Source organism: Polyodon spathula, chromosome 4 (genome assembly GCF_017654505.1).
Source record: "Polyodon spathula isolate WHYD16114869_AA chromosome 4, ASM1765450v1, whole genome shotgun sequence".
Lineage (NCBI taxonomy): Eukaryota > Metazoa > Chordata > Actinopteri > Acipenseriformes > Polyodontidae > Polyodon > Polyodon spathula.
The window spans coordinates 94,401,877-94,426,118 of NC_054537.1; the positions used below are offsets into that span (position 1 = coordinate 94,401,877).

Here is a 24,242-nt window from a genome sequence, read left to right on the forward strand (position 1 = left end):
ACAAATCTGGAGTATGATGGCCATTCTTCCTGAGGATTTCATTCACTTGTTTCTGCAGTGCTTTGTTGGTAGCACAAAAGCAGAAAGGCACAATCACTGTTAAATAAACAAATACTAATAATAATAATTTGAAACTGCAAGTAACAGGTCACACACATGCATGATACATAACGGAAATTCCCATAGAGTGCCTGCTGTATACATTTTTGTGATTATACTGTATGAAGTCTGTTTCACTGCGTGCTTCATTGCTCTCATATGCTTGAATCCATTCTGCTGTATACGTTCTTGTGATTATACTGTATGAAGTCAGTTTCACTGCGTGCTTGCATTACATAAAAAAGGCAGATTTTCTATTTATGGAAAATATAAATAAATAGAAGTTGCTAGCAACTTTACAGCTTCCAGGGTGGCATTGTGATTGGTCCGCTATCCATGTGACCAATGAGCTTTATTCAGTTACTTCCCATATTCCTCTACCATTCTACAAAGTTTCAAGAGTTTCCGTGCAAAAGTGTTGATGTTATGGAACATACAAAATTTGAGTAAAATGTCAATATGGCTGCCATCTATGTGGCCAATCAGCTTCATTCATTGGTGTACATTACTTCCCACAGGCCTCTAGAACTCTTATGAAGTATATAGGTTTCTATGTGTTTCATAATAACCATCACCCTATTGGAACTCTCTAAAGAGTTATAAGCAAGTTTTGCATTTGACCTTTAGAGTCAGAGGTCATGGGCAAGGTCATTTTTTGATAGAGCATATGTGGTTTCCTATATGTGTTCCATAGTAACCATGACCCTATCTGCACTCTCTAGAGTTATATGCCAGTTTTACATTTATTTATTTATTGTATTTGTAAAACGCCTTTCATACCATGTTATCTCAAAGCGCTTTACAGAAAGTATACATCATCATAAAAAGATAAAAAGTAAAACCTCAAAATGAACAGCAGACAATTATAGTAATTAAATATCTAGATAAGAGAATTATAAAAACAGGAAATAAGTAAAAAATACAAGGAAATAAATAAGGATGATAGATAAAATACAAAATTTAGCAGATAAAAAATAGGTACCAGCAGCTTTATATCTAAGTTAGGTTAAAAAAGCTAATCTTGAATCTTTAATCTTGATTTAAAAATACTGACCGAAGCAGCACCTCTAATAGAGGGAGGCAAAGAGTTCCACAGTCTGGGTGCATTCAAGCTAAACACACTTTCTCCTCTCCTTTCAATTTTACCTTTGAGAGGCACAAAAGTCCAACGTTAGATGACCTAAATGTGCACAGAGGTTTATATGGCGACAGAATCTGTTATGCAATCTGGTGCTAAGCCATTTAGTGCTGTATGTGTTAAAGATTTTAAAATTAATTGTAAAATGCACTGGAAGCCAGTGCAGTGAGGCCAGCACAGGAGTTCTATTATTCTATTTCTTTGTTCTAGTCAGATCCCTAGCAGCTGCATTCTGAACAAGCTGTAAACATGATGAGGCGTGATGAGGAAACCCAGCAAATAAAGCATTGCAAAAATCAAGTCCAGTGGAAACAAAAGCATGAATTAGTTTCTCTGTATCAGCCAGACAAAGAAAATATCTCATTTTAGCAATGTATCATAGGCGATAAAGACATTTTTATAATGTTTCGAAAATGTGTCTGAAAACTCAAATCAGAATCAAATATAACCCCCAAGTTTCTCACATCAGGTTTTATATTAGAGGTCATTTTTTAGGGAGTTTGCATGCTCTAATTGAGGCCGAGAACTTGACAGCAAAACTACTATCTTATCTGAGTTTAATTGCAAAAAATGTTTACACATCCAACGATGATGTCAGCAAGACACTGAGGCAAGACTGAAACAGCAGTGGAGTCACCAGGCTTTACAGAACATAAAGTGTCAGCAGGATAACAGTGAAAGTTTGTACTATGTTTATAAATGATTTCCCCCAGTGGCAGCATATACAAAGAAATTAATATTGATCCAGGAATACAGCCCTGGGGGAGAACACAAATAATACTGGATAATTCTACAGACTCCCCTAAAGAAACAAAATACTGTCTGTCAGTTAGATATAACTTAAACCAGTTGAGAACAGTTCTAATCGGGCCAATCCAGCTTTTCACAATAGCGTGATCGACAGTATCAACTGCAGCACTGACCCCTAAAAGAACTAACATGGATATGAAATTAGAGTCAGCACTGCTCAGGAAGTCATTCACCACTCTGGCAAGGGCAGTCTCTGTACTACGAGCAGATCGAAACCCTGTCTGAAATCTTTAAGGACATTGCTAGTGTCCAGATATATGTTAAGTTGTTTGATTGCTATAATATATTTTCAAGAACTTCAGCAAAGAAAGACAAGTTAGAAATGGGTCTAAAATTCATCAGTAAAATCTAAGTTAGATTTTTTGAGTAGTGGCTTGTGAAGTTTCACCACCCTGCCATAGATAAACACTGCAATATATGCAAATTGACCATAGCTGAAATTTGATTGGCTTGTGGCAGCCACTTTATGTAGTGACTTGCCTTGAATATACTTGATAGATAACCTTGATACATATGTTTTTAACTATGAAGCCTAACCTTTATTCTTCTTCCTTTGAGAATATGAACAAATGTAATAATAACTTGGATTGTTAGGTTTATTTTTGTCTTATAACAAATACATGATTGATTTTAAATACTTAAACATACATAATATTAATTGTTAATATCTTTTCATCATGAATCTAGGGATAATTAAGCCAGAATTGCTAGTTCTTAGGTATTGTGTTTGTTATGGTTAATAATTACATTATGAGCTATAATGGGTATTTTCTTTAATGGTAATTGGCGAGGACACAGTTGTGACATAAACCCTAGATATATAACAGAAATATGCATGACAAGCTTGTTCACATTTTCCTGAAATTGGAAATGTAATTGGCTTTATTATATTTCGACAGAATCACAGGGATTCAAAATGGGGCACCAGTTTAAAGCTACTGAAACTGTATTTTAATGCGCTCAAGGTTAATAGGTACTGTAAAATGAATTATATTCTGCTGCTTTAAATGCGTTGGGTGCAAAGTAACAAATAATACATATCTTGTGCAGCTGGGACACAGTCTAAAAAGATGCAGTCTTCCTACTTTTAGCTTTGTCTGGTTTTACCTGCTCTGGCCCTAGTTACAGCGGATCTTTGTTTTTATCAAGCCAGCCACTCAGGTTTTATGGGACATGGAATAAGCCCAAAATCCAACACAACAAAAAATCTGTCCTTCTGTGAAAAAAGCCCTTTTTACATGAAAATTGTCCTGTGTAGCATGTTTGTTACAATGTGAAAGTTTAGTCTATTACTCTAGTTTAGTCATCGCAATGTACATCTATATCTAACCCCAGCTCTAACCTCTGTGAATAAAACCTGGATAATTTCAATTTCAATTTCAAAAGTTTCATAAATGTCATATAAAAATGAGTTCTCGTGGGAAGCAAATATCCTAGGAGTAGAAGTACTCTCCTGACAGGCCACATCTTAGTTGACTGTGACAGAAATACAATGAATCTTTGTAAATCTCCCTCCCGACCTGTGAGGGCGTTAAGCAGCGAGAACAGAGCTCTTTTGACGGGCTAGTCTGACAGTTCTTTCCCAGGGTCGGGAAGTCAGCCAGTGTAGAAGAAGGTGAGACTCTGTTGCAAGAACGCATTCACCCGGAAGGGAAATGATGTGACAGCCGCAGATTGGAGAGGTGGTTGCACTTATTTACCAAGAGGTCATGTGTGACAGCATTAAAGGGGACAGAGAATCGTAGTTGGTTCTTTCGTTTTGGTACCGTATTGAGACCGAAAAGGAACTGTGTAATTGTATTGTGAGAGTTATGTTCTGTTTGTCTAATTGTCTTTGCTTGTTATTTGTTAGACGGCTAAATGTTCCAGAGCTGTGGCCAGAAGCCAGCACCCAGCCGCAACATCACTGCACTAGAAAGCACACCGTTATTGTATATTCACCACGAGCACTACTGCACTCACTAGAGGACTGGTGACCATGTATGTTTTGTCTGTGTGTGTCTATTTTTGTGTGCTATTATTTGGGACTGCCCCTGCATTATTTATACAGAGCAGTACCAAGCATTGTGTACTGCCTGTATCTCTTTATAGTTTCTGTTGGTCGTTTTCGACAGTTGGATTATAAATAAAAACAACCATCATATCACCAGAACTGCATTTGTCGTTGTTTAGAGCACTGCATCACTTCTGCACCTGCGCACTATAACACTTTGCCACAGGTGCATATTATAAGAGTTTCTCAAGATCCTCGGTGCAAGGATGGGGAATGTTGAAGTATTGTTGAAAAGAAACCCACATTAATATAGACTCCCACGTGACTGCTCTTTGGGCTGGAGTGTGCAGGCTCCACACTACACATAGTCTGAGAGGCAGTGTGTTACCCACATTAATATAGACTGTAGAAATACTCTATTCATATTAGTACTGTATTTTTAAACAGACTCTTGGAAATGTATATTTCTTAATTGGTAACATGTATAGTAAGTTTTCCTAAAAGGAGAAAATAAACGGTGGTAGAATGGTGTTTACATAGCAAATCGCGTGTAAGTCACAACAGGTATAAACAAACGCATTTTTCACAAACTACAATGTAGATGGAGAGCTACTAGACTTCAGGTCCATTGTTTACTTTGGAAAGATAATATTTTAAAATATAGGGCTGCACTATCCTCAGCAAGATCAGCATGTTATTCAAATCTCATTGAAATAAAGGAGAATAATCTTAAATTTCTATTTCAGTCCATAGCTAAGTTAACCAATCCTCCTCTAGAGTCTGTCCAATCAAACACTCTCTCATCGGTAAGTTGTAATGACTTAATGAATCTAACAAAAGAGTTACTGACATTAGGAATCAGATATTCAACAGAGTATCAAATTTAGATGTGTCCTCAAACTGTGCTACTTTTACCATCAGTCGCACTACACCATTCATGAGCATTTCTCTTGGATTAGTCAAATGGATCTGACTAATATAGTTAAGAAGATGAAATCCACTACATGTGCCTTAGATCTCATCCCTACTCCCCCTTTTTAAATAAGGACTTAACACATTTCTTTCAGTTCATACCATATATGAGAAATATCAGTCTGGCTTTCACCTTATCATAGCACTGAGACAGCACTTATTAGAGTGGTTAATTATGTGTTATTATCCTCTGGCACAGGCACACTTTGGTTCTTATACTATTAGATTGAAGTGTTGCAGTCGACACTATTGATCATTATGTTTTAATTGATCACCTCAAGCTGGTGGGATTGCCGGGTTGTGTTCTTCTTTGGTTTCGATCCTATCTCTCGAACAGGTTGCAATTTGTTAAAATAGAGGAGGAGATTCTTTTTTTGTCAAAGGTTACATGCGGGGTCCATGAGGCTCAGTTCTTGGCCCAACTGTTTTCTTGGTATATGCTGCCTATGGGCAATGTTATGTGTAGCTCTGGGGTTAATTTTCATTGTTACGCTGATGATACACAACTATATTCATCCCTGAAACAGGGTGACACCTCAGCTGTAATTATTTTGAGCACCTGTCTTACTAACATAAAAAAAACTGATGCATGAAAACCTTTTAATGCTAAACTCAGATAAAACAGAAGTGATGATTCTGGGATCTCAGAAGCAACAAAGCAGTCTGATTTACTCTTGGGTAGCTTCTCTTATGATCTTGCAGGTGAAATTAGAAATTTAGGTGTGATCTTCGACCCAAATCTTTCTTTTGAGACACACACCAGTAATATTACTAAAATGTATTTTTATCATCTAAGAAATATCGCCAAATTGAGAAGTATTCTTTCCCACTCAGATATTGAGAGATTGATGCATGCTTTTGTAGCTTCTAGAATTGGTTATTGTAATGTCCTATTCTCTGGTACTCATAGCCGTGTTATATCTCAAATGCAACTTATACAAAATGCTGCAGCTAGAATTTTAACCAGGACTAAGAGACAAGATCACATTACTCCTGTGCTAGCACCTCTGCACTGGCTTCCGGTCCGATTCAGGATAGATTTTAAGCTGTTGCTTTTAACTTGTAAGGCATTAAATGGCCTTGCACCATCGTATTTAAATGATCTTTTAATACATATATTCCTAGATGCCCACTTAGATCACAGAATGCCAGATTGCTTACTGTCCCACAAATTACAAAAAAATATATAAAAAAATAAAAACACAGGTGGTAGAACATTCAGTTATAGGGCCACAAGACCGCTGAATGATCTGCCTAGCCCTGTAAGGGAAGCACCAAGTGTGACTGCTTTTAAAACAAGATTAAAACACACTTTTAAATTTCATTCTCTACCTTGTTTTACTGTTCTATGTGTTTTTTCTTTTGTTTTTATTGTTGTCCTTGCATTCTCATTAATATTTGTCTATGTTTTTTATTCATGTGAAGCGCGTTGTGGCAGTTTTCATTGTGAAAGGCGCTATATTAACAATAAAGATTATTATTGTTATAAACTGTGCTCGCTCACCGGGGTGCACAGTAGGGGTCACAGCTCCAAATATCTGACACTCAACATTATATCTTTGTAATTCCTGTGACTGCAGGTGAGACGTGTGCTCTGATTGCAAATACATTACATTTTGGTGTGGAAGATAACGTCTTTGCATTTTTCTTTTTAATCACTAGTATGGCCACACCGTGCTGTGGTCTGACGTCACATGAAAAACCTCAATACTCATCTCACTGGACCGGCTGAAAACACGCCCCCATTTTGCGTCCCTTCCGGCTCGTCCTGGCACATGATTACTAAGGCGTGTTTACCTGGAATGCAGCTTCCATGCTGAGATGTCGATTGCAAGTAAATGAGCCTCGGCAGTAGATTGAGGAAGTGTGGTATGCAAATCTGTCGTTAACTTGATTATAAGAACTTGACATTGCTTGGATTTCCAGCGCATATCTGGAAAATAAACAAACAAATTCAATTACGAAAATGTCGTTTTGCTGGTGAAGCCGCCAACCAGGAAATAGAGCAGAATTAATGGCTGGGTGTTGTGCACACTTTGTGAGGTAGGATGGAAGCGAATCTGCTGAATTAATGGAAGGGTGTTGTGCACACTTTGTGAGGTAGGATGGAAGGGAATCTGCTGAATTAATGGAAGGGTGTTGTGCACACTTTGTGAGGTAGGATGGAAGGGAATCTGCTGAATTAATGGCTGGGTGTTGTGCACACTTTGTGAGGTAGGATGGAAGGGAATCTGCTGAATTAATGGCTGGGTGTTGTGCACACTTTGTGAGGTAGGATGGAAGGGAATCTGCTGAATTAATGGCTGGGTGTTGTGCACACTTTGTGAGGTAGGATGGAAGGGAATCTGCTGAATTAATGGAAGGGTGTTGTGCACACTTTGTGAGGTAGGATGGAAGGGAATCTGCTGAATTAATGGCTGGGTGTTGTGCACACTTTGTGAGGTAGGATGGAAGGGAATCTGCTGAATTAATGGAAGGGTGTTGTGCACACTTTGTGAGGTAGGATGGAAGGGAATCTGCTGAATTAATGGCTGGGTGTTGTGCACACTTTGTGAGGTAGGATGGAAGGGAATCTGCTGAATTAATGGCTGGGTGTTGTGCACACTTTGTGAGGTAGGATGGAAGGGAATCTGCTGAATTAATGGCTGGGTGTTGTGCACACTTTGTGAGGTAGGATGGAAGGGAATCTGCTGAATTAATGGCTTGGTGTTGTGCACACTTTGTGAGGTAGGATGGAAGGGAATCTGCTGAATTAATGGCTGGGTGTTGTGCACACTTTGTGAGGTAGGATGGAAGGGAATCTGCTGAATTAATGGCTGGGTGTTGTGCACACTTTGTGAGGTAGGATGGAAGGGAATCTGCTGAATTAATGGAAGGGTGTTGTGCACACTTTGTGAGGTAGGATGGAAGGGAATCTGCTGAATTAATGGAAGGGTGTTGTGCACACTTTGTGAGGTAGGATGGAAGGGAATCTGCTGAATTAATGGCTGGGTGTTGTGCACACTTTGTGAGGTAGGATGGAAGGGAATCTGCTGAATTAATGGAAGGGTGTTGTGCACACTTTGTGAGGTAGGATGGAAGGGAATCTGCTGAATTAATGGAAGGGTGTTGTGCACACTTTGTGAGGTAGGATGGAAGGGAATCTGCTGAATTAATGGAAGGGTGTTGTGCACACTTTGTGAGGTAGGATGGAAGGGAATCTGCTGAATTAATGGCTGGGTGTTGTGCACACTTTGTGAGGTAGGATGGAAGGGAATCTGCTGAATTAATGGCTTGGTGTTGTGCACACTTTGTGAGGTAGGATGGAAGGGAATCTGCTGAATTAATGGCTGGGTGTTGTGCACACTTTGTGAGGTAGGATGGAAGGGAATCTGCTGAATTAATGGCTGGGTGTTGTGCACACTTTGTGAGGTAGGATGGAAGGGAATCTGCTGAATTAATGGCTGGGTGTTGTGCACACTTTGTGAGGTAGGATGGAAGGGAATCTGCTGAATTAATGGCTGGGTGTTGTGCACACTTTGTGAGGTAGGATGGAAGGGAATCTGCTGAATTAATGGCTGGGTGTTGTGCACACTTTGTGAGGTAGGATGGAAGGGAATCTGCTGAATTAATGGCTTGGTGTTGTGCACACTTTGTGAGGTAGGATGGAAGGGAATCTGCTGAATTAATGGCTGGGTGTTGTGCACACTTTGTGAGGTAGGATGGAAGGGAATCTGCTGAATTAATGGCTGGGTGTTGTGCACACTTTGTGAGGTAGGATGGAAGGGAATCTGCTGAATTAATGGCTGGGTGTTGTGCACACTTTGTGAGGTAGGATGGAAGGGAATCTGCTGAATTAATGGCTGGGTGTTGTGCACACTTTGTGAGGTAGGATGGAAGGGAATCTGCTGAATTAATGGCTGGGTGTTGTGCACACTTTGTGAGGTAGGATGGAAGGGAATCTGCTGAATTAATGGCTGGGTATTGTGCACACTTTGTGAGGTAGGATGGAAGGGAATCTGCAGAATTGCTACAGCAAGCGACTAAAGAACAAAACAAAAGGCTTATGTCATATTCGTATCAAGGGATTCGCAGTTGGCAGCTGATTAAATCCGTGTACTGGAATTGGTTAGTAACCATCAAGCAGTAAAAGCTCCGCTTCTAGTTGTTATTTGCATAGGAAAAAAAGTGTTAGCATATACCTGTAGACGTATAGACATTATACCAGTACTGCCAGTGTTGCACGGCCGGGTACACAAAATAGACACGAACCTCGTCATACCTGAGGGAGCAGCGTTGCTTCAGGGCGGACATGATAGACCAGCACTGCAAAGTAACTTCGTGGGTGCTTTTATATCTCTGAACAAAATAAGCTGCTTTAAAATATTACTACAAATAAATGGCTGGGTTTTTTTTGACACAATCTCATACTGTCGAAGAACAATGGGAGTACTGTACTGTAAAGGGACTATGTACAGTAGATACATCTACTAGTCCTGGTGAAAAGTTAGTTTGTGCAAAGTATAAATCGTACAGTACTATTGTAAACACAAACGCTCTTGGGGAAATAGGTACAATGCTCTGAAATTCACAGATACTACGCAGGTTATTTTGTTATTGTTTTATTTTTTAAATAAATCGTTGTTGTAGTTGGGTGCTACAAAATACTATTAAACCTTTCTGCACGACATAATGAAAATAATAACAACATTACAAAATGGTTTGGACACATAATAAATATATTTTTCATTTAACTTTTTTTTCAATTTATATATAGGGAAAAATAGCAGCTTTTTTTTCATCTGTTCCCATATGGCACATGTGGTCTTCTTGCATGAAAAGGTTAACATGGTATTGCCAGCCAGGTAGAACTGTGATGAATGTCCACTTACTGGCAGGGACAATGACCTGCTACAGGAGTGTAGTTCCCAGTGCATTGTTTGAGAGGGAACAAGTGTGTGTTGTCCAGAATTGGATGTTTCTGATTTTTTGCCAATGTAGCATGGATGTTGTGATGAATGTTGCTGAATAGTTGCACACAACTCTCACAAGGCTTGTATGTTGTAGTTCTAGTGGATCACATGCCTTCATACATTTAAGGTAACATCAGGTTTTTCTAATTTCAGTGTTGTGGCTGGCATTTTATTTATTTTTTATTTTTTTTTATTTTAAGCAGTACAGTGGGAATGCAACAAGGATAACAAAAACAAACAAAACGGATAGAGTCCTACTGTAGTTTCAAGTTATTTGAGTTGCTGTTACAGTTGCACCCCGATTGTAAAACCTATTGCATTCTTGTTATTGTCAAAATAGGTCTGAAATATGCTCTCTGGCCATTAAACATTGCAGCGTGTTCCTGGAATGGCACTGTTTGCAGATAACCACTGTCACAATTGTCATTTTGTAGAACTGCATAGTCTACTATTGAGTGCTTGTACTGTTGAATGTATACATTTATAAAGGTGCATTAACCTGACTGAGGAATGTACTTAAAATAAGTCTTCATGTTAATTTATTATTATTATTATTATTATTATTATTATTATTATTATTATTATTATTATTATTCCAGATTGATTAAAACTGGACCCCAGGAGGCTGTGCAAAGGAGAATTGAATATCCCTTTGAGGTGTCTGATGTTCTGAATATCTTCAAGCCTCTGTACAGCTAACATGGAAGACTTGGAGGTTGAGAGTAAGTTATATTTGCAGTTATGTATTAGAATGTAGTTCTTTTTAAATGGGTTTTTTTTTTTCAGATTGCCCCAGTATTTCTCTTATAAAAGTGAACAGTGAAAGCATGTTAAAGACAAGCTATGGTAAAGAATGTAAAACCAGGGTACAGTACTGCAAATGGATAGTATAATGATGGAAAAAGAATGGGAAAACTGCAAAAATAACATGCAGAAATTCAGTGGTAAACGCTTACTACTGCCAAGCGAGAACAAGAAGGATTTTGATCATAATGCAGTTTGTCTCGGTGTATTAAGATAGAATTGGTTCAATGTTGTGCAGTGCAGTTATGTGACATGCCCAGTTTACCGTTTACTCTTTGCTTTTTTTATTTGGGAGTGAACAGGAGCTTCCCATGTGCAGACTAGGATATTGATTTTAAACTTTATTGTAGGCCTACACCTTTGGAGGTTTTTTTTAGAGTTCTTCAACCCTGGTCTTGGAGGGCCCCAGTCCAGCAGGTTTTATAGCTGTGTTTACATCATCAGTGGCTAAAGATCTGGAACACCTGTTAATCTTGACTAATTAAGCCAATAATTGGTGCAGTTAAGTAACTGAGAGATTGGTTGAAATGAAAACCAGCAGACCCTGCAGCTCTCCAGGACCAGGGTTGGAGACCCCTGGTCTTCACTAATGTGTTCTTCAGAAATATGTCTGAAGACTGATTGATTGCATTTCCTCAGACTGGGTTTATTTTGCTTTTGGTCAGTGAGTGATGCTCAGACAGAGTCTTCGGATTGAGCTCTGCACAGAAATCAGGTGCTGGTAATCCAGAGAGGGTCACTGCTGCTGACTGGGCTCATTTACTGTTCCAAGCGGGGGTGTCAGACCAGTCCTCGAGGGCTGCTGGATCTGCTGTTTTCATTCCAACTTAAGCTCTCAATTGACTTAATTGATCTAATTTGTTCAATTGGACATATTTAATATTTAATAAGGTATTTTACAGTTAATGATTTCAAAACTGCACTCGATTCAAGGTACATGACCTATGAAACATTTTGAGTCCTGGAAAGAAGTTACATTTGTCCAATTAGAGAAATAATTAGGCCAATTAAGCAGTTGAGAGCCCCGGTGGAACGGAAGCCAGAAGACACTGCGGCCCTGCAGGAAGTGAGTGTGACAGCCATGGGTTAAACTGACACAAGTAAAGAAACAGCTGTTTGGATTTGCGATGATTGCTGAAACCCACACGAATCCAAGCAGCTGCGTCGTCACTCCTTTCACTTGGAACTGTAAATTCAACCAAGTGATTCTCACCTGTGGAGAGCTTGAGCCGAATAATCAAACAATGTGTTTGTGCAGCTCTGCTTTAGGTTGGTAATTACACCAGTTTAGCGCTTTGGTCTGTAGGCAGGTAATAAGATTCTTCTCTGAATTATGTGTACGGTGGCCTATTCTGCCTCCTGAATATTTTTTTATTTTGAGAATGCGTGGTTCATTTGCAAGTGCTAAAAATGAATGCCACCTATTTACCTCCCCAAGGTTTAATATTTGAGCAATGTTAATTTACAAATCATTCTTTGCGTGAGTGTTAACAGATCATCTACTCTACTCTGTTTGGAAAGTTCATGAATACCCTTCTGAGGATTTTGTTTTCCATAAGAAAGTGTCTAATTTAATGGAACAGCAGATTTTTATTTTACAACAAAAGAATGCCCTGACATCTGTTAAGTACACTTAAATCAATTTATAATATATGACACTGACACTGTGTGTGTGTGTGTGTGTGTGTGTGTGTGTGTGTGTGTGTGTGTATATATATATATATATATATATATATATATATATATATATATATATATATATATATATATATAAAGCTATGTTTGCTATCTGTTTTAAATGTTGGGTAACCCTATTTTGAAATGCTGTCTTAAGCTTCTCATCCCCTGCTTGTTCGCCAGGAGTGTCCCTTGCTCTCATGGATGCAGCGAATGACAAGGATCCGCTGGTCCAGGAGCAAGTCAGGAAGTCCATGCTTACCTTGGGGGAACACCAGCCTGACAAGATCCTCAGCATGTGCCAAGACTACCTGGTTAAGCACCCCAAGGTGAGATCTTGGGCCAGATTTTCAAAGCTTTTACTCCACTCTTTAATTACCTCTTTTTTTTTAAAAGAGGTGCACTAAAAAAAAATACTAATTTTACACAATTAGAACCAAACAACTAAGTGATATATTTCAAGTCCTCTTATGAACTCAGTGCATTTTGCTCTTCAATTAAAGTTAATGAAATAATAGAGGAAATCCCACTGGCTGTTTATTGTACTGTATAGTAACCAGGTTCTGACAGAGCCCCCTGATGAGAGAAGGAGGACCGGCCACTGGTTTTCTTTCAGTGCCTTTACACTTGAAACCTTGAGCTAAGCTGGCTTAGGGTTAATGTAATTAAAAGATTCTTCTCATCTGAGTCACCTATCTACCCTCGAGCAGTGCTGTAAGCCGGCTCTGGCCTGTATGCGCGCACAGCCCCAGGACTGAAGGGCGTGACCTCAGGTGTCATATCTCCATGGTGACCCCACTGTACTCTTGAAATAGATGATTGAAATCCTTTTATTGTTACCATGAGCCCTTATTTGGCCACTAACAAACATATACTGAAACACAAGCGTTTTCTTTCTGATTAGCTGCGACCTGAGGGCTTAGGAAAAACATGGCGCATGCAGTAGTATGAATTTCTGTTTGTATAAAGTTACCAGTGTATGCCAGTGTATAGCCATCCTATACCATTCACTCTGTTAATAAGAATCACATCCGTCCCGGGTGATTTGATTCTGAAAAGCAGACAGATATGATTGCAATTAGCAAAAGCGTGCCTCTGCACATCAGCAGTTTATATACCGTATACAAATGTCAGTGGTGCTCAATCACTGAGGACAATAGATCAAAACAGTGTAAGCAAGCGCCGCTGCGCAATCCCCCTCCCTCTACATGCATATCACACAGTAACAGTGCTGTACTCTGTATGTACTCCATGAATGTGTATTCACTTTATTAAAATACATTTTCACTAAAGAGAACCAAAAAAAAACCCTAGACAATGCAATGGCACAGTCACTGTTTGATTGCAGACTTGTCCAGTGTTCCCTGCATCATTGCACGAGCCACAGCTTTGTTACCCACCTTTTCAAGGCGATGGAGGAGGTTAAAACCATTGAAGCTCCACGTTTTTCATCTGCAGAAATCATCTTTCTTTTTCCTGCCATGTTGACTCGCACGTAAACTGCGCGACTCACTGCGGTCCAGGGATTACTGTATACATGCTGCGTGCATCCTTAATCACGCGAGATATGATCAAATTCAAAAACACGTCATTGCACTTGACACAATACCGTATTACATGTGGTCAGTTTGCCCCAAAATTGCTTGATTCTTACCAGCAGAGTGCTTTAGCATGGTTAGTATACATTTCTTGTAGCTGGTTAAAATGCACAAAAATCTAGTGAAGAATTTTGTGCTTCAGTCATTAAAGGTAAATATTGATATGAAGCAGAGCTGTTATATTACATAGCTATTTTCATGATTGTTTTGGGGATTTTACTGTTGTTGAATGTCAAAGTATGTGATTGCTAACCATCAAGTGAATAAGGCCAAACTCATTAACAGTTGAAAGGGGTTAGTTTAATTTGAGCTCTTCTCCCTGCACAGTGTAATTTTTATTGTCTCCCTGTCCACAGCTGGTTATGAGGCACCGGGTTATTATACTGCAGACTATTGAGATGGTGGTAAAGAGCAAGATTGATGATATTAGCACTCCAAAAATCAAAAGCACCATTTCTTTGGCTTCGGGTGAGATGACCAGATCCAAGGTAAGGCTTTCTTGATCCCTATACAGTTCTGAGGTGTTTAGTTTAGAGAGCTGACTAATGGTGGACCAAAGTTTCCTAAGCTGATAAAGCTGCCTTAGTCAATAGCTGTTACTGCTTTTAGTTAAACACTTACCTTTGGACTTCAGTCCAGGTTTATCTCCTTACAATACATTAATACAATTTGTTTTTTTCAGGAAGTAATTCCTGATTGGCAGCAAGCAGCCAGCAACATTCTGGTTGCTGTGGGCAACAAGCACATTAATGACATCATGGAGGAGATTCTGAGCAAATTCCAGCCGGGAATCTTGCCTCATTTTTTTGTGGTCCAAACACTAGCCAATCTTTCGGATTCTAATGGTAAAACTTCTTTATATTTATTTATTTTTATTAGTCTGCAATATGTTTGTTGATGTTCCGTTTCTACAGTGGAAACACTGATTCAGTTAACAACGCAGCTCAGAACTAAGGGCCAAATATTCAAAAGTTTTGCATGTCTCACGAGGGGAGTTGTAGAGATTTTTTTCCACAGTCATTTTTGACAAAAAAAGTTGCGCTTTTGAGTGAAATTCAAAATAGATGCTGCGTTGGAAAAAATGGGTTTGCAAGTTGTTCTCTCGCAAGTGCTTTCCCTCAAATTTGAGATACAGACACTGTATAACATTCCTTAACTTGTCTACTGAAGAAGTCCTTAGTCAATGTATACTTTGCATAAACGTAGTAATATTTTGGTTTATTTCCAACTCAAACATTTCATTTATTTGTGGTTTATTTTAAGCAATACTAATTACCAGTGCTTAATTGGTAAAGAAAGAGGTGCCAGGGCGCAAGCAATGACAATAATACCGTTCTTATGAAGTGCACATTGAAAATCATAACAAGTTTATTTGAAAGAGCATTGTAGTAGTGCCACCCTCTCTTTGGTCGGGCGGCGGTGGGAGGGACGACTGTATTTTGCCTGTCCACTTTTTTGCTCTGTGTACATGCACTATTATTTTATGTTTTGTTATGGTTTGGTATTTAAACGGTTTAAAATGAAATAACAAGTGGAAAGGCATTCAGATAACTCCAGAAAGTCGACATTGATTTAAAAAGAAAATACTCACCCTACTCAAACATTGGTTTGACCCATGGTCCACGCTGTAGTAAGATCTAGCTATACAGGGCTCTCAAAATTTTGGTAATGGTACTTGACCTTCGGGCAGTCCATTGTAGACATTTGGTTGTGCAAAAAAATGTCAAGTTGCCCATAATTGACCTATGAACTGTGATTTGTACAAAGTACACTGTACTCAATAAGGTACAGTATCTCAGGGTTAATATACTTTTTCAATATCAAAATTCCATACTTTTTCTAGACTTCCATTTGTTTTTCCCAGACTTGTTTGTTAGTTTCTACTAGTTTTTCGATCGTTATCCACACTGGCGGGCGGCCGCAGAGCGTTATAGCTTTTTGATCCAGAGCAGAAGTTGCTCCTGGTTTTCTAAAAGTATTTGTCAGAATCTGGAGGTTCATATCTAGCAAGAGACAAAGCAGGTGTGCAAAAGAGAAGTAAGATACAATCTAAGTAATGCCCAATATTTGAGAACTGCGTTGAACTATTTACAAAAACAATATAAAAAGTTGTATACTGCAAGTATACTTGTGCCAAAATAGGATAATATGATGGTACCAATAGTATACCAAAACCAGACAATTTTGGCATAAGTACACTTGCAGTGTTTTACTTTTTTGTAAGGGATGATATTATATTATATGATATTATAGATTGATATTATTATTAACTTATTTATACCCTCTTAAATGTTGAACACTATGGGAGGTGAAAAATAGCAAAAATGAAATAAGAAATGTGCTCGCATTATATATTAATGTGCAAGTGTTGTATATTAAGCATATAAGTCAAATACTTGCAGCACACCCTCGCTATAACAACCCTGTTTGGGTCCAAAGCCTTTTGTTCGCTGTAGTAAAAGGACAATCCAAAACGAACAATATAAGATGCTGGAGTAAGATAAGGAAGTCACCTTGGATAAAGGCATTAGCTAAACTATTAATAATGTTAGTACTGTTTTATTCTTTGATTTTCTTTATTATTACAGTATTTGTCACTATTACCACTAATAATAATAGCAGCAGTGAGATTGTGAATAAAAGTAGAACAACAAGTACAGTACCTATTTGTGGCTGCATCCAGTATATCCTATTCGTTGAAGAGCACAAAAAAAAGCGCAATCAAAGTTTCTGTTTTGTTTCAATTGCAAATGTTAATTTAAATCTAGGTTCCTTATTAAAAAACAAACAAACAAACAAAAAAAAACAGACATCAGCGTTTCTTTGCAGTGCCGGTTGCCTACAGCTGTACGAGTCAACACCAGCAGCAGTTTGATTTTTTTGTGTGTGTGTTTTAATCAGTATTAAATCGTATAATGAAGGCCACACAGTGAGCGTGTAAATAGTATATCTACACTCGGCTGACGGTTTGGATCCGAGCCACTTGCTGCATTCTGTACAATAAGTTACAAGCCAGCACCGGGCATTTTAAATAAAATTAAAGAAATGAAAAAAAAGCGATGTTAACATACTACGTGCTAAGTCACTCACAATATCATCACGAGTCGGTGATAACTATCGTAGTCGATTTTTTTTTTTCCTGGGTTTGGAAATAACATTAACAGTGTAATAAGATAACAAAATATCAATCTTGGTGAGCAGAGTACTGTAGCGTGTAATTCCATTCTGCAACTTTGTTTATAAAAAAATCACAGCCTTCAATATAAAAGTATATACTTTGGCTGTCGTAGTGTCCATTTTACCATTAGTTTCACAGTCATGTGACACCAGCGCGCCGAATAGATAGGATTGCTTGAGTTGTCAGGGGTGTTACACGGGGCAATCCTCGCAGGATTTGGCCACAAGCAATATAATTGCAACTAGTAAATTGCCTAGACGGCTGCCGCTAGAGCCGCTGACCCGCTTTCGAGATCAATTATAATTAATAAAAAATATTCGCAGAATTATTTTCATTCTCCTGTGAAACTAGTAAGATTCCAGCCTTTTTCAACACTTTCATAACGGAGATAATAATATATAATAATAATAATAATAATAATAATAATAATAATAATAATAATAATAATAATAATAATCTGCAGTTTCATTTTAAAAATAGTAAACAATTTTCATACTTTGTTACGAGCCTCATAGTAAACATCAACCGGAATTCCAGCTCTTAACCACGGTTTTAAAAATGAATTCTTCCCTGACTCCTCCTGTTTAGTTGCGTCCCATTTCTACTGTGTGTTCAGTTAAATCAAGGTGAATCCATGACGTTTGTGTACGTCACCCTGGAAATCACTCCAGCATTACCAATGAAAAACATTGATCCCTCTAAACGTGTTTTACCGGGATGATCTGTGAGCGGAATCTCGACAGCTGCTTGATTAAAGCACAGAAACTTATCTTGTTATAGACGGGGTGATACAGTAAAAAAAAAAAAAACCTGATTGCCCTTGGTCATGCAGCCAAAAAAACCACGTTGTCCGACCAGAGTTTTTTGGTTGTCGCGGAACGTTGGGCTACCGATTTTGCGAGCTCTGCTATAGCTAACATTATCAGCGCTGTGAATGCAACAGAACCAGCAGTTTGTGGACATTTGCAAAAATAAATAAATGATTTTCTGTTTAGGCTAGATAGTTGTTAGCTTGGTTTGTTTTTTATTATTCATTAAATTCCTTTCATTGAAAAAAGGAAAGAGAGAACCAGACAGGCAGGCATGAACATGTTTAAGTTCAACACCAACCCTTAATAAAATGTTGTTCCTGTTATTAAGCACTAGTATAATCGGAAGCCAGTTTTCACTTTAGTGAAGTTGGCTACAATATCTGTTTTCATTAAAAACTTGTTTATTGAAATTAATGTTCAGCTTTTATGTTGAAGCTTGTTGTGGTCTGCTCATTAAGTCAAACCAAGCAGTGTAGGAATTTGCTTGTATCGTTTAAGATGTTTTTCAAATCAAGTAAGCTTATTTTAGTTGTGTATAAAAACAACAATAGAGTCGCAGTCCTTCTTTTGCAGTCAGTGTCATCTTTATGACATGTAAGTGGTAAAGTAATTAAATGCCCCTGGGAGTGGACTGTCTCTTTAGTGCACGCAAGAACTTGTAGAATGGATAAGACTCTGTTGAGAATTGTAAGAAAACGTATTTGAGAGCAAAACATTTAATGACATTTTTAACTTTTATAGCTGAAGAGGTGCCGGGGCTATGCCAATTGTCAAGCCCAAATAATGCGTCTTCATTTTGCAAAAAGTTGCGATGGTTATACCCTCGAAAGAATTGCGGTTGATTTCCTGTGTTACTTCCTGTTCATTTATCAGTGTACATGTTTCATATATGCTTAAAGTAGTCAGCAGTGTCATGCATGGCGACCTCATATGGGGACAAATTAAAAACAAACCAAAAAAAAAAAAAAAAACGATGTTCTAGTCTTTGTGGGGACATATAGAAGACGCAAATATGTGATAGCTTCATATGAGGATGCCATATTTTTCCCATATAAAGCAATGGAAATAAAAAAAAAAAAATGTAAATGCAAAATATATTTCTTGTTTTTTAAGCCTGTTAAGAGCTGCATAAAATGTTCTGTTGCAGGCAGCAGTTCACTTTTCCTCTCTGTGTTCTGTTGCAACATCAGTTAAGTAATAGCGTGGGAGTGACTAGAGAGACCTGCAAATCTCAATTGTGGGTGGATTAGTGGGGGTGGTGTGTGCAGTTGCATTACAGTTGCAGTAACCTGCCAGCTTCAAGCGTGGGAAAAAAAAAAAAAAACAGGACATGCTTTTCTTACACCCAGCCTGATTGTTGTTTGCCTCAGGGAGACAAGTGGATAGCAATATTATAAAAGAAACACATTGAGCCTGATTCCCAAAGACTATCCACTGTAAGTGGTTTTCATTCTGTGATGAAAAACCCCAATTACAATTCTAAAACAAACACAAAAAGACAACTTGCAAGCCCTTCAATAAAATGACTGAGCTGTTTATTTCTGGTTTGTTATCATTACGACTTTCATCGTGTGTGTGTTTTTTTTTTTTTTTATGTTTTGAAAAACAAAGTGTTAAGGCAGAAGCAGTACAATTAATAAAAGTTTGGCTCCGCTGTCCTTGTGCTCAGGAGCCCAGAATACATGATAATAAAGTATTTCATAAGTTATTGGCATTGCAGCTTACTTTCCTTGGGCTTGGAGGAGCTACACCCAGCTTAAAGGATCAGCGTTTTATTTTTATTTGCGAGCAGGACCGTTTCTCTTTTGACCTCATTTGAAATGTATATTTTCTTCTTCTTTTGTCCAGTGTATGGTATGGTGCCCTTCCTGAATGCTATCCTGGGCACCATGCTGCCCATGCTGGGAATGGCAAAGCAAGACAACATGAAGTGGGTTTTCTCGTCTGGTAAGCTGAAGCAATATGATAGCTTCTAACTGTTGTCTTGCTAACAGTATGGCTGTTTACTGGAAAACCTCAAATGAATAAGGATGGATATTTTTCTGTGTTCTAGTATTTGGTCAGTTAAGCTATTGCATTGGTTTGCTTGTTGTTCAGGTACTGTATGTATGTTTGAAATTGTGTTGCAATGTGCTGTCTCTTGCCCCAGGAACTCCCTGAAGTTATTCTTCACGGTTCAATGTCCAAATAAATGTTTTTTTTGTTTTTTTTTGGGATGGCAGGCAGTGTCATCTTTTTACTAAAGCACGCAAATCAGCACATACACTTTTTTAAAGGAACAGTAAACACGCATGTTAATGTTGTACGTTGATTGATACATGCATTTATTTTATTTTTTTTTAAGCTCTGGCCCATTTCAGTGAGAGCATTCTGGAATACCTGGCTAACCTTGACAAGGCTCCAGACCCCACTGTGAGGAAGGACACCTTCTCCAGCGAAATCTACGCTGCTTACGACATTCTCTTCAGCAACTGGCTGCAGAGCAGGGAGACCAAGGTAATTGGAACTGGAAACATGAGGCTTTTCATTGCCTGTAACAGATCTTGACATTTGGACAAATTCTTCAGCGTCAAAAGACTGGTTGGTCTGTTGCTGGGAAGCACATTTACTGAATATACTGTAGCTTTAACAACCCTCTCAAAAAAAAACAAAAAGCAACTAAACCAGAATAAAAATAACACTCAAACTATCTGTATGAGTGTGTGCATCTATATATATATTAGACACACATACACACAATATGAGTGTTGTAACCGAAGAGAGTTATAAACTGGGGTGGGGGAGGGGTACGCTGCGGGACACAACACACATCTGACTAAAATACAAAATAAAATAACTCCCTCCCTCTCTATAATGCACATATAGTGAAGCAAAAATGTAACTTTCTGTGAATTAACTATCCATAAAGCACCATGTAATCAAAGCTATATTTTTTTACAAAATAAAGGTAACATTCCCACTCATGCATCATTTTAATTAGAAGTTTTTAAACTATAAATTGCCTGGCCCAATGGCAGTCGGGATTTCATTTCGAAGAGTTTTGTGTTTCCAAAGTGTTTTGTATAACTACGTATATGTGTATGTGTATAGATATAGATATATAGATATAGACAGGTAGGCAGACACAGATGACAGACAGTTGTATGCAAAAGTTTGGGCACCCCTGGAAAAAGAATGTATGTTACAATGAATCTTTCAGTGAACAGAAGTTGACCTGACCTGTACATGGTACAAAGTTAAACATGACACCTTTCTGCAAATTTGAATACAGGATTACTATTTATTTGCATTTATTAGATTCAAAATAATAAACAAAAGTGAACATGGCAAGTGCAAAAGTTTGGTCACCCTGTCACTTAGTACTTGGTAACATCTCCTTTGGCAGATAAAACTGCTTCCAAACGTTTCTTGTAGCCAGCTAAGAGTCTTTCTGTTCTTGCCTTTGGAATTTTTTCCCACTCTTCCTTGCAGAACTCTTCCAGCTCAGAAAGATTCTTAGGTCTCCTTGCATGCACTGCATGTTTGAGATCTCCCCACAGATTTTCAATAATATTGAAGCCTGGCACTGTGATGGCAATTCCAAAACCTTTCTCCTTCCTTCTTGTAAATATTTCATGGTTGATTTTGAGGTATGTTTTGGATCATTGTCTTGCTGAAATATTCAACCTCTTTTCAGCTTCAGTGTCCTGATGGACTTTAGGACATTAGCTTCTAGGATTTGTTGATATTTAGTTGAATCCATTCTTCCTTTCACCCGTAGAATATTTCCGGTTCCACTGGCTGCCACACAACCCCAAATCATAATAGAGCCACCCCCGTGCTTAACAGTTGGCAAGGTGTTCTTTTCTTGAAATGCTTCACCCTTTTTTCTCCAAACCTACCTTCTTTGGTTGTGGCCAAACAGTTCAGTTTTCGTTTCGTCAGTCCAACGCACATTATTCCAAAAAGCTTCAAGCTTGTCAAGGTTTTCTTTTGCATACTTTAGATGCTGACTTTTCTGATGAGGTCATAGAAAAGGCTTCCTTCTGACAACTCTCCCATGGAGATCCTTGTTGTGTAAGGTACGCTGTACTGTGGACCTGTGAACAACTACTCCAGTGTCAGCTAAACTGTTCTGAAGGTCCTTTGCAGTAACCTGTGGGTTCTGTTGTGCAGATCTGACCAGTTTTCGGGCAAGTCTGTGAAATTTTTCTTGGTCTTCCAGATCTTGCCTTGACTTTAACCGTTCCATTTCTTGACAATGTTTCTGACAGTTGAAGTTGCTAGCTGGAAGCATTGAGAGAGTTTTTTTTATAGCCTTCTCCTGTTTTGTGAAAGTCAGTTATCTTCATTTTCAAGTCCTCAGACATCTGCTTAGAGGAGCCCATGGTTGTTGAAACCAGGCAGAACAACCATCACAGTCTGACAGATCAGAAGGTATGAAGTTACTTCAGAGTAATAGTTCAACACTGGTATTGACTTCACCTGACTAACTGAAGCCCTAATGAGTGAATCAACCTTTCAGGGTCTTAGTAATCATCTTTAAGAAGTAATTCAGAATGGTCCAGAAGGGTGCCCAAACTTTTGCAAGAGCCATGTTCACTTTGGTTTATTATTTTGAATCTGTAATAAATGCAAATAAATAGTAATCCTGTATTTTAAAATTTGCAGAAAGGTGTGATATCTATCTATCTATCTCTCTCTCTATCTCTCTATCTATATAGATAGAGAGATAGATAGATAGATAGATAGATATATAAAATCTATATAGCTATAGAGATATAAATATAATAGATATATATGTGTGTGTGTATATATATATATAGAGAGAGAGAGAGAGAATTAAAATAAACTTATCATTGTTACAACACATTTATTGATGGACATTGACTAAATGTTTCTTTTTAATCATTCGATCATTCATCCTTGATCATGACACGCTTGAGTGACTGTGCCTGATGGATATGCACTCAATCACCTAATTAGTGAGACAGTTGATTGGACACTGGATATGGAGTGATTTCACCTGTTGAATTGCAAGCTTGAATAAAAGCAATAAAGAAAATCACAGAAAAAAAACATGCGCCTTTGTGCAATCGGCATGTTGGAGACTGGACTTGGGCAGCGTTCTGTGGCTCGACGTCTTGGGTGCTCACAGCCAGTAATTTCAAACCTGGCGAGACGGGCCATGAACTGGGAGACCAAGAGTCACACAATAAAAGAATCAGCACAATAAAAAGTCACTGCACCTGCTCTAAAACACAGTTTGTCATTTTTTGATCACATCCAGTGAATTTTATCCAAATAAATTTATTTTGATGCTCAAATATGTGATATTTCTTTTGATCCTGAGTGTGTGTTGTTATGTATGTATGTATCTATATATATATATATATATATATATATATATATATATATATATATATACACACACACATATACGCACACACACGGTGCCTTGCAAAAGTATTCAGACCCCTGACCAATTCTCTCATATTACTGAATTACAAATGGTACATTGAAATTTCGTTCTATTTGATATTTTATTTTTAAACACTGAAACTCAAGAATCAATTATTGTAAGGTGACATTGGTTTTATGTTGGGAAATATTTTTAAGAAAAAAAAAAAACTGAAATATCTTGCTTGCATAAGTATTCAACCCCTGTGCTGTGGAAGCTCCCAGTTTGCACCGATGAAAGAAATTGCCCTAACGAGGACACAGTTACCTTACCATTGGCCTCCACCTGTGAACCATTAAAGTTGCTGTCACATTTTCTGGATAAAAACCCCACTGTTGAAGGATCATTGGTAAGGCTGTGAATCTGAAGGAAAATGAAGACCAAAGAGCATTCTTCAGAAGTTAGAGATAAAGTAATACAAATGCATAGATTAGGGAAAGGGTACAAAATAATATCCAAGTGTTTGGATATCCCAGTGAGCACAGTTGGATCAATAATCAGGAAGTGGAAGCTGCATCACACCACCCAGGCACTGCCAAGAAAAGGCCGTCCCTCAAAACTCAGCGCTCAAACAAGAAGGAGACTTGTGAGAGAAGCCACAGAGAGGCCAACAATCGCTTTGAAGGAGCTACAGAGTTCAGTGGCTGGGAGTGGAGTAATGGTGCACCAGTCAACCATATCAAGAGCTCTGCATAACACTGGCCTGTATGGGAGGGTGGCAAGAAAGAAGCCGTTACTCAAAAAGTACCATCTGAAAGCACGTCTGGAG

At 38.3% G+C, this 24,242-nt stretch overlaps 1 protein-coding gene across 5 annotated transcripts in view; it reads left to right on the top strand.

Annotated features, from left to right (window-relative positions):
* Window positions 1–6,795: 6,795 nt before the first annotated feature.
* Window positions 6,796–24,242, top strand: part of mroh1 (maestro heat-like repeat family member 1) — a 46,956-nt gene continuing 29,509 nt past the window's right edge. For 4 of the 5 annotated variants that reach the window (XR_005950203.1, XR_005950204.1, XM_041249159.1 and 1 more), the window contains exons 1-7: window positions 6,796–6,881; window positions 10,564–10,686; window positions 12,629–12,774; window positions 14,400–14,531; window positions 14,726–14,888; window positions 19,882–19,980; window positions 20,378–20,529. Coding sequence is in view for 3 of the 5 variants with exons in the window: in XM_041249159.1 (XP_041105093.1) it covers window positions 10,665–10,686; window positions 12,629–12,774; window positions 14,400–14,531; window positions 14,726–14,888; window positions 19,882–19,980; window positions 20,378–20,529 (714 nt within the window). In the remaining 2 variants the exon portion in view is untranslated. The other variant, XM_041249160.1, reaches the window with a different exon arrangement.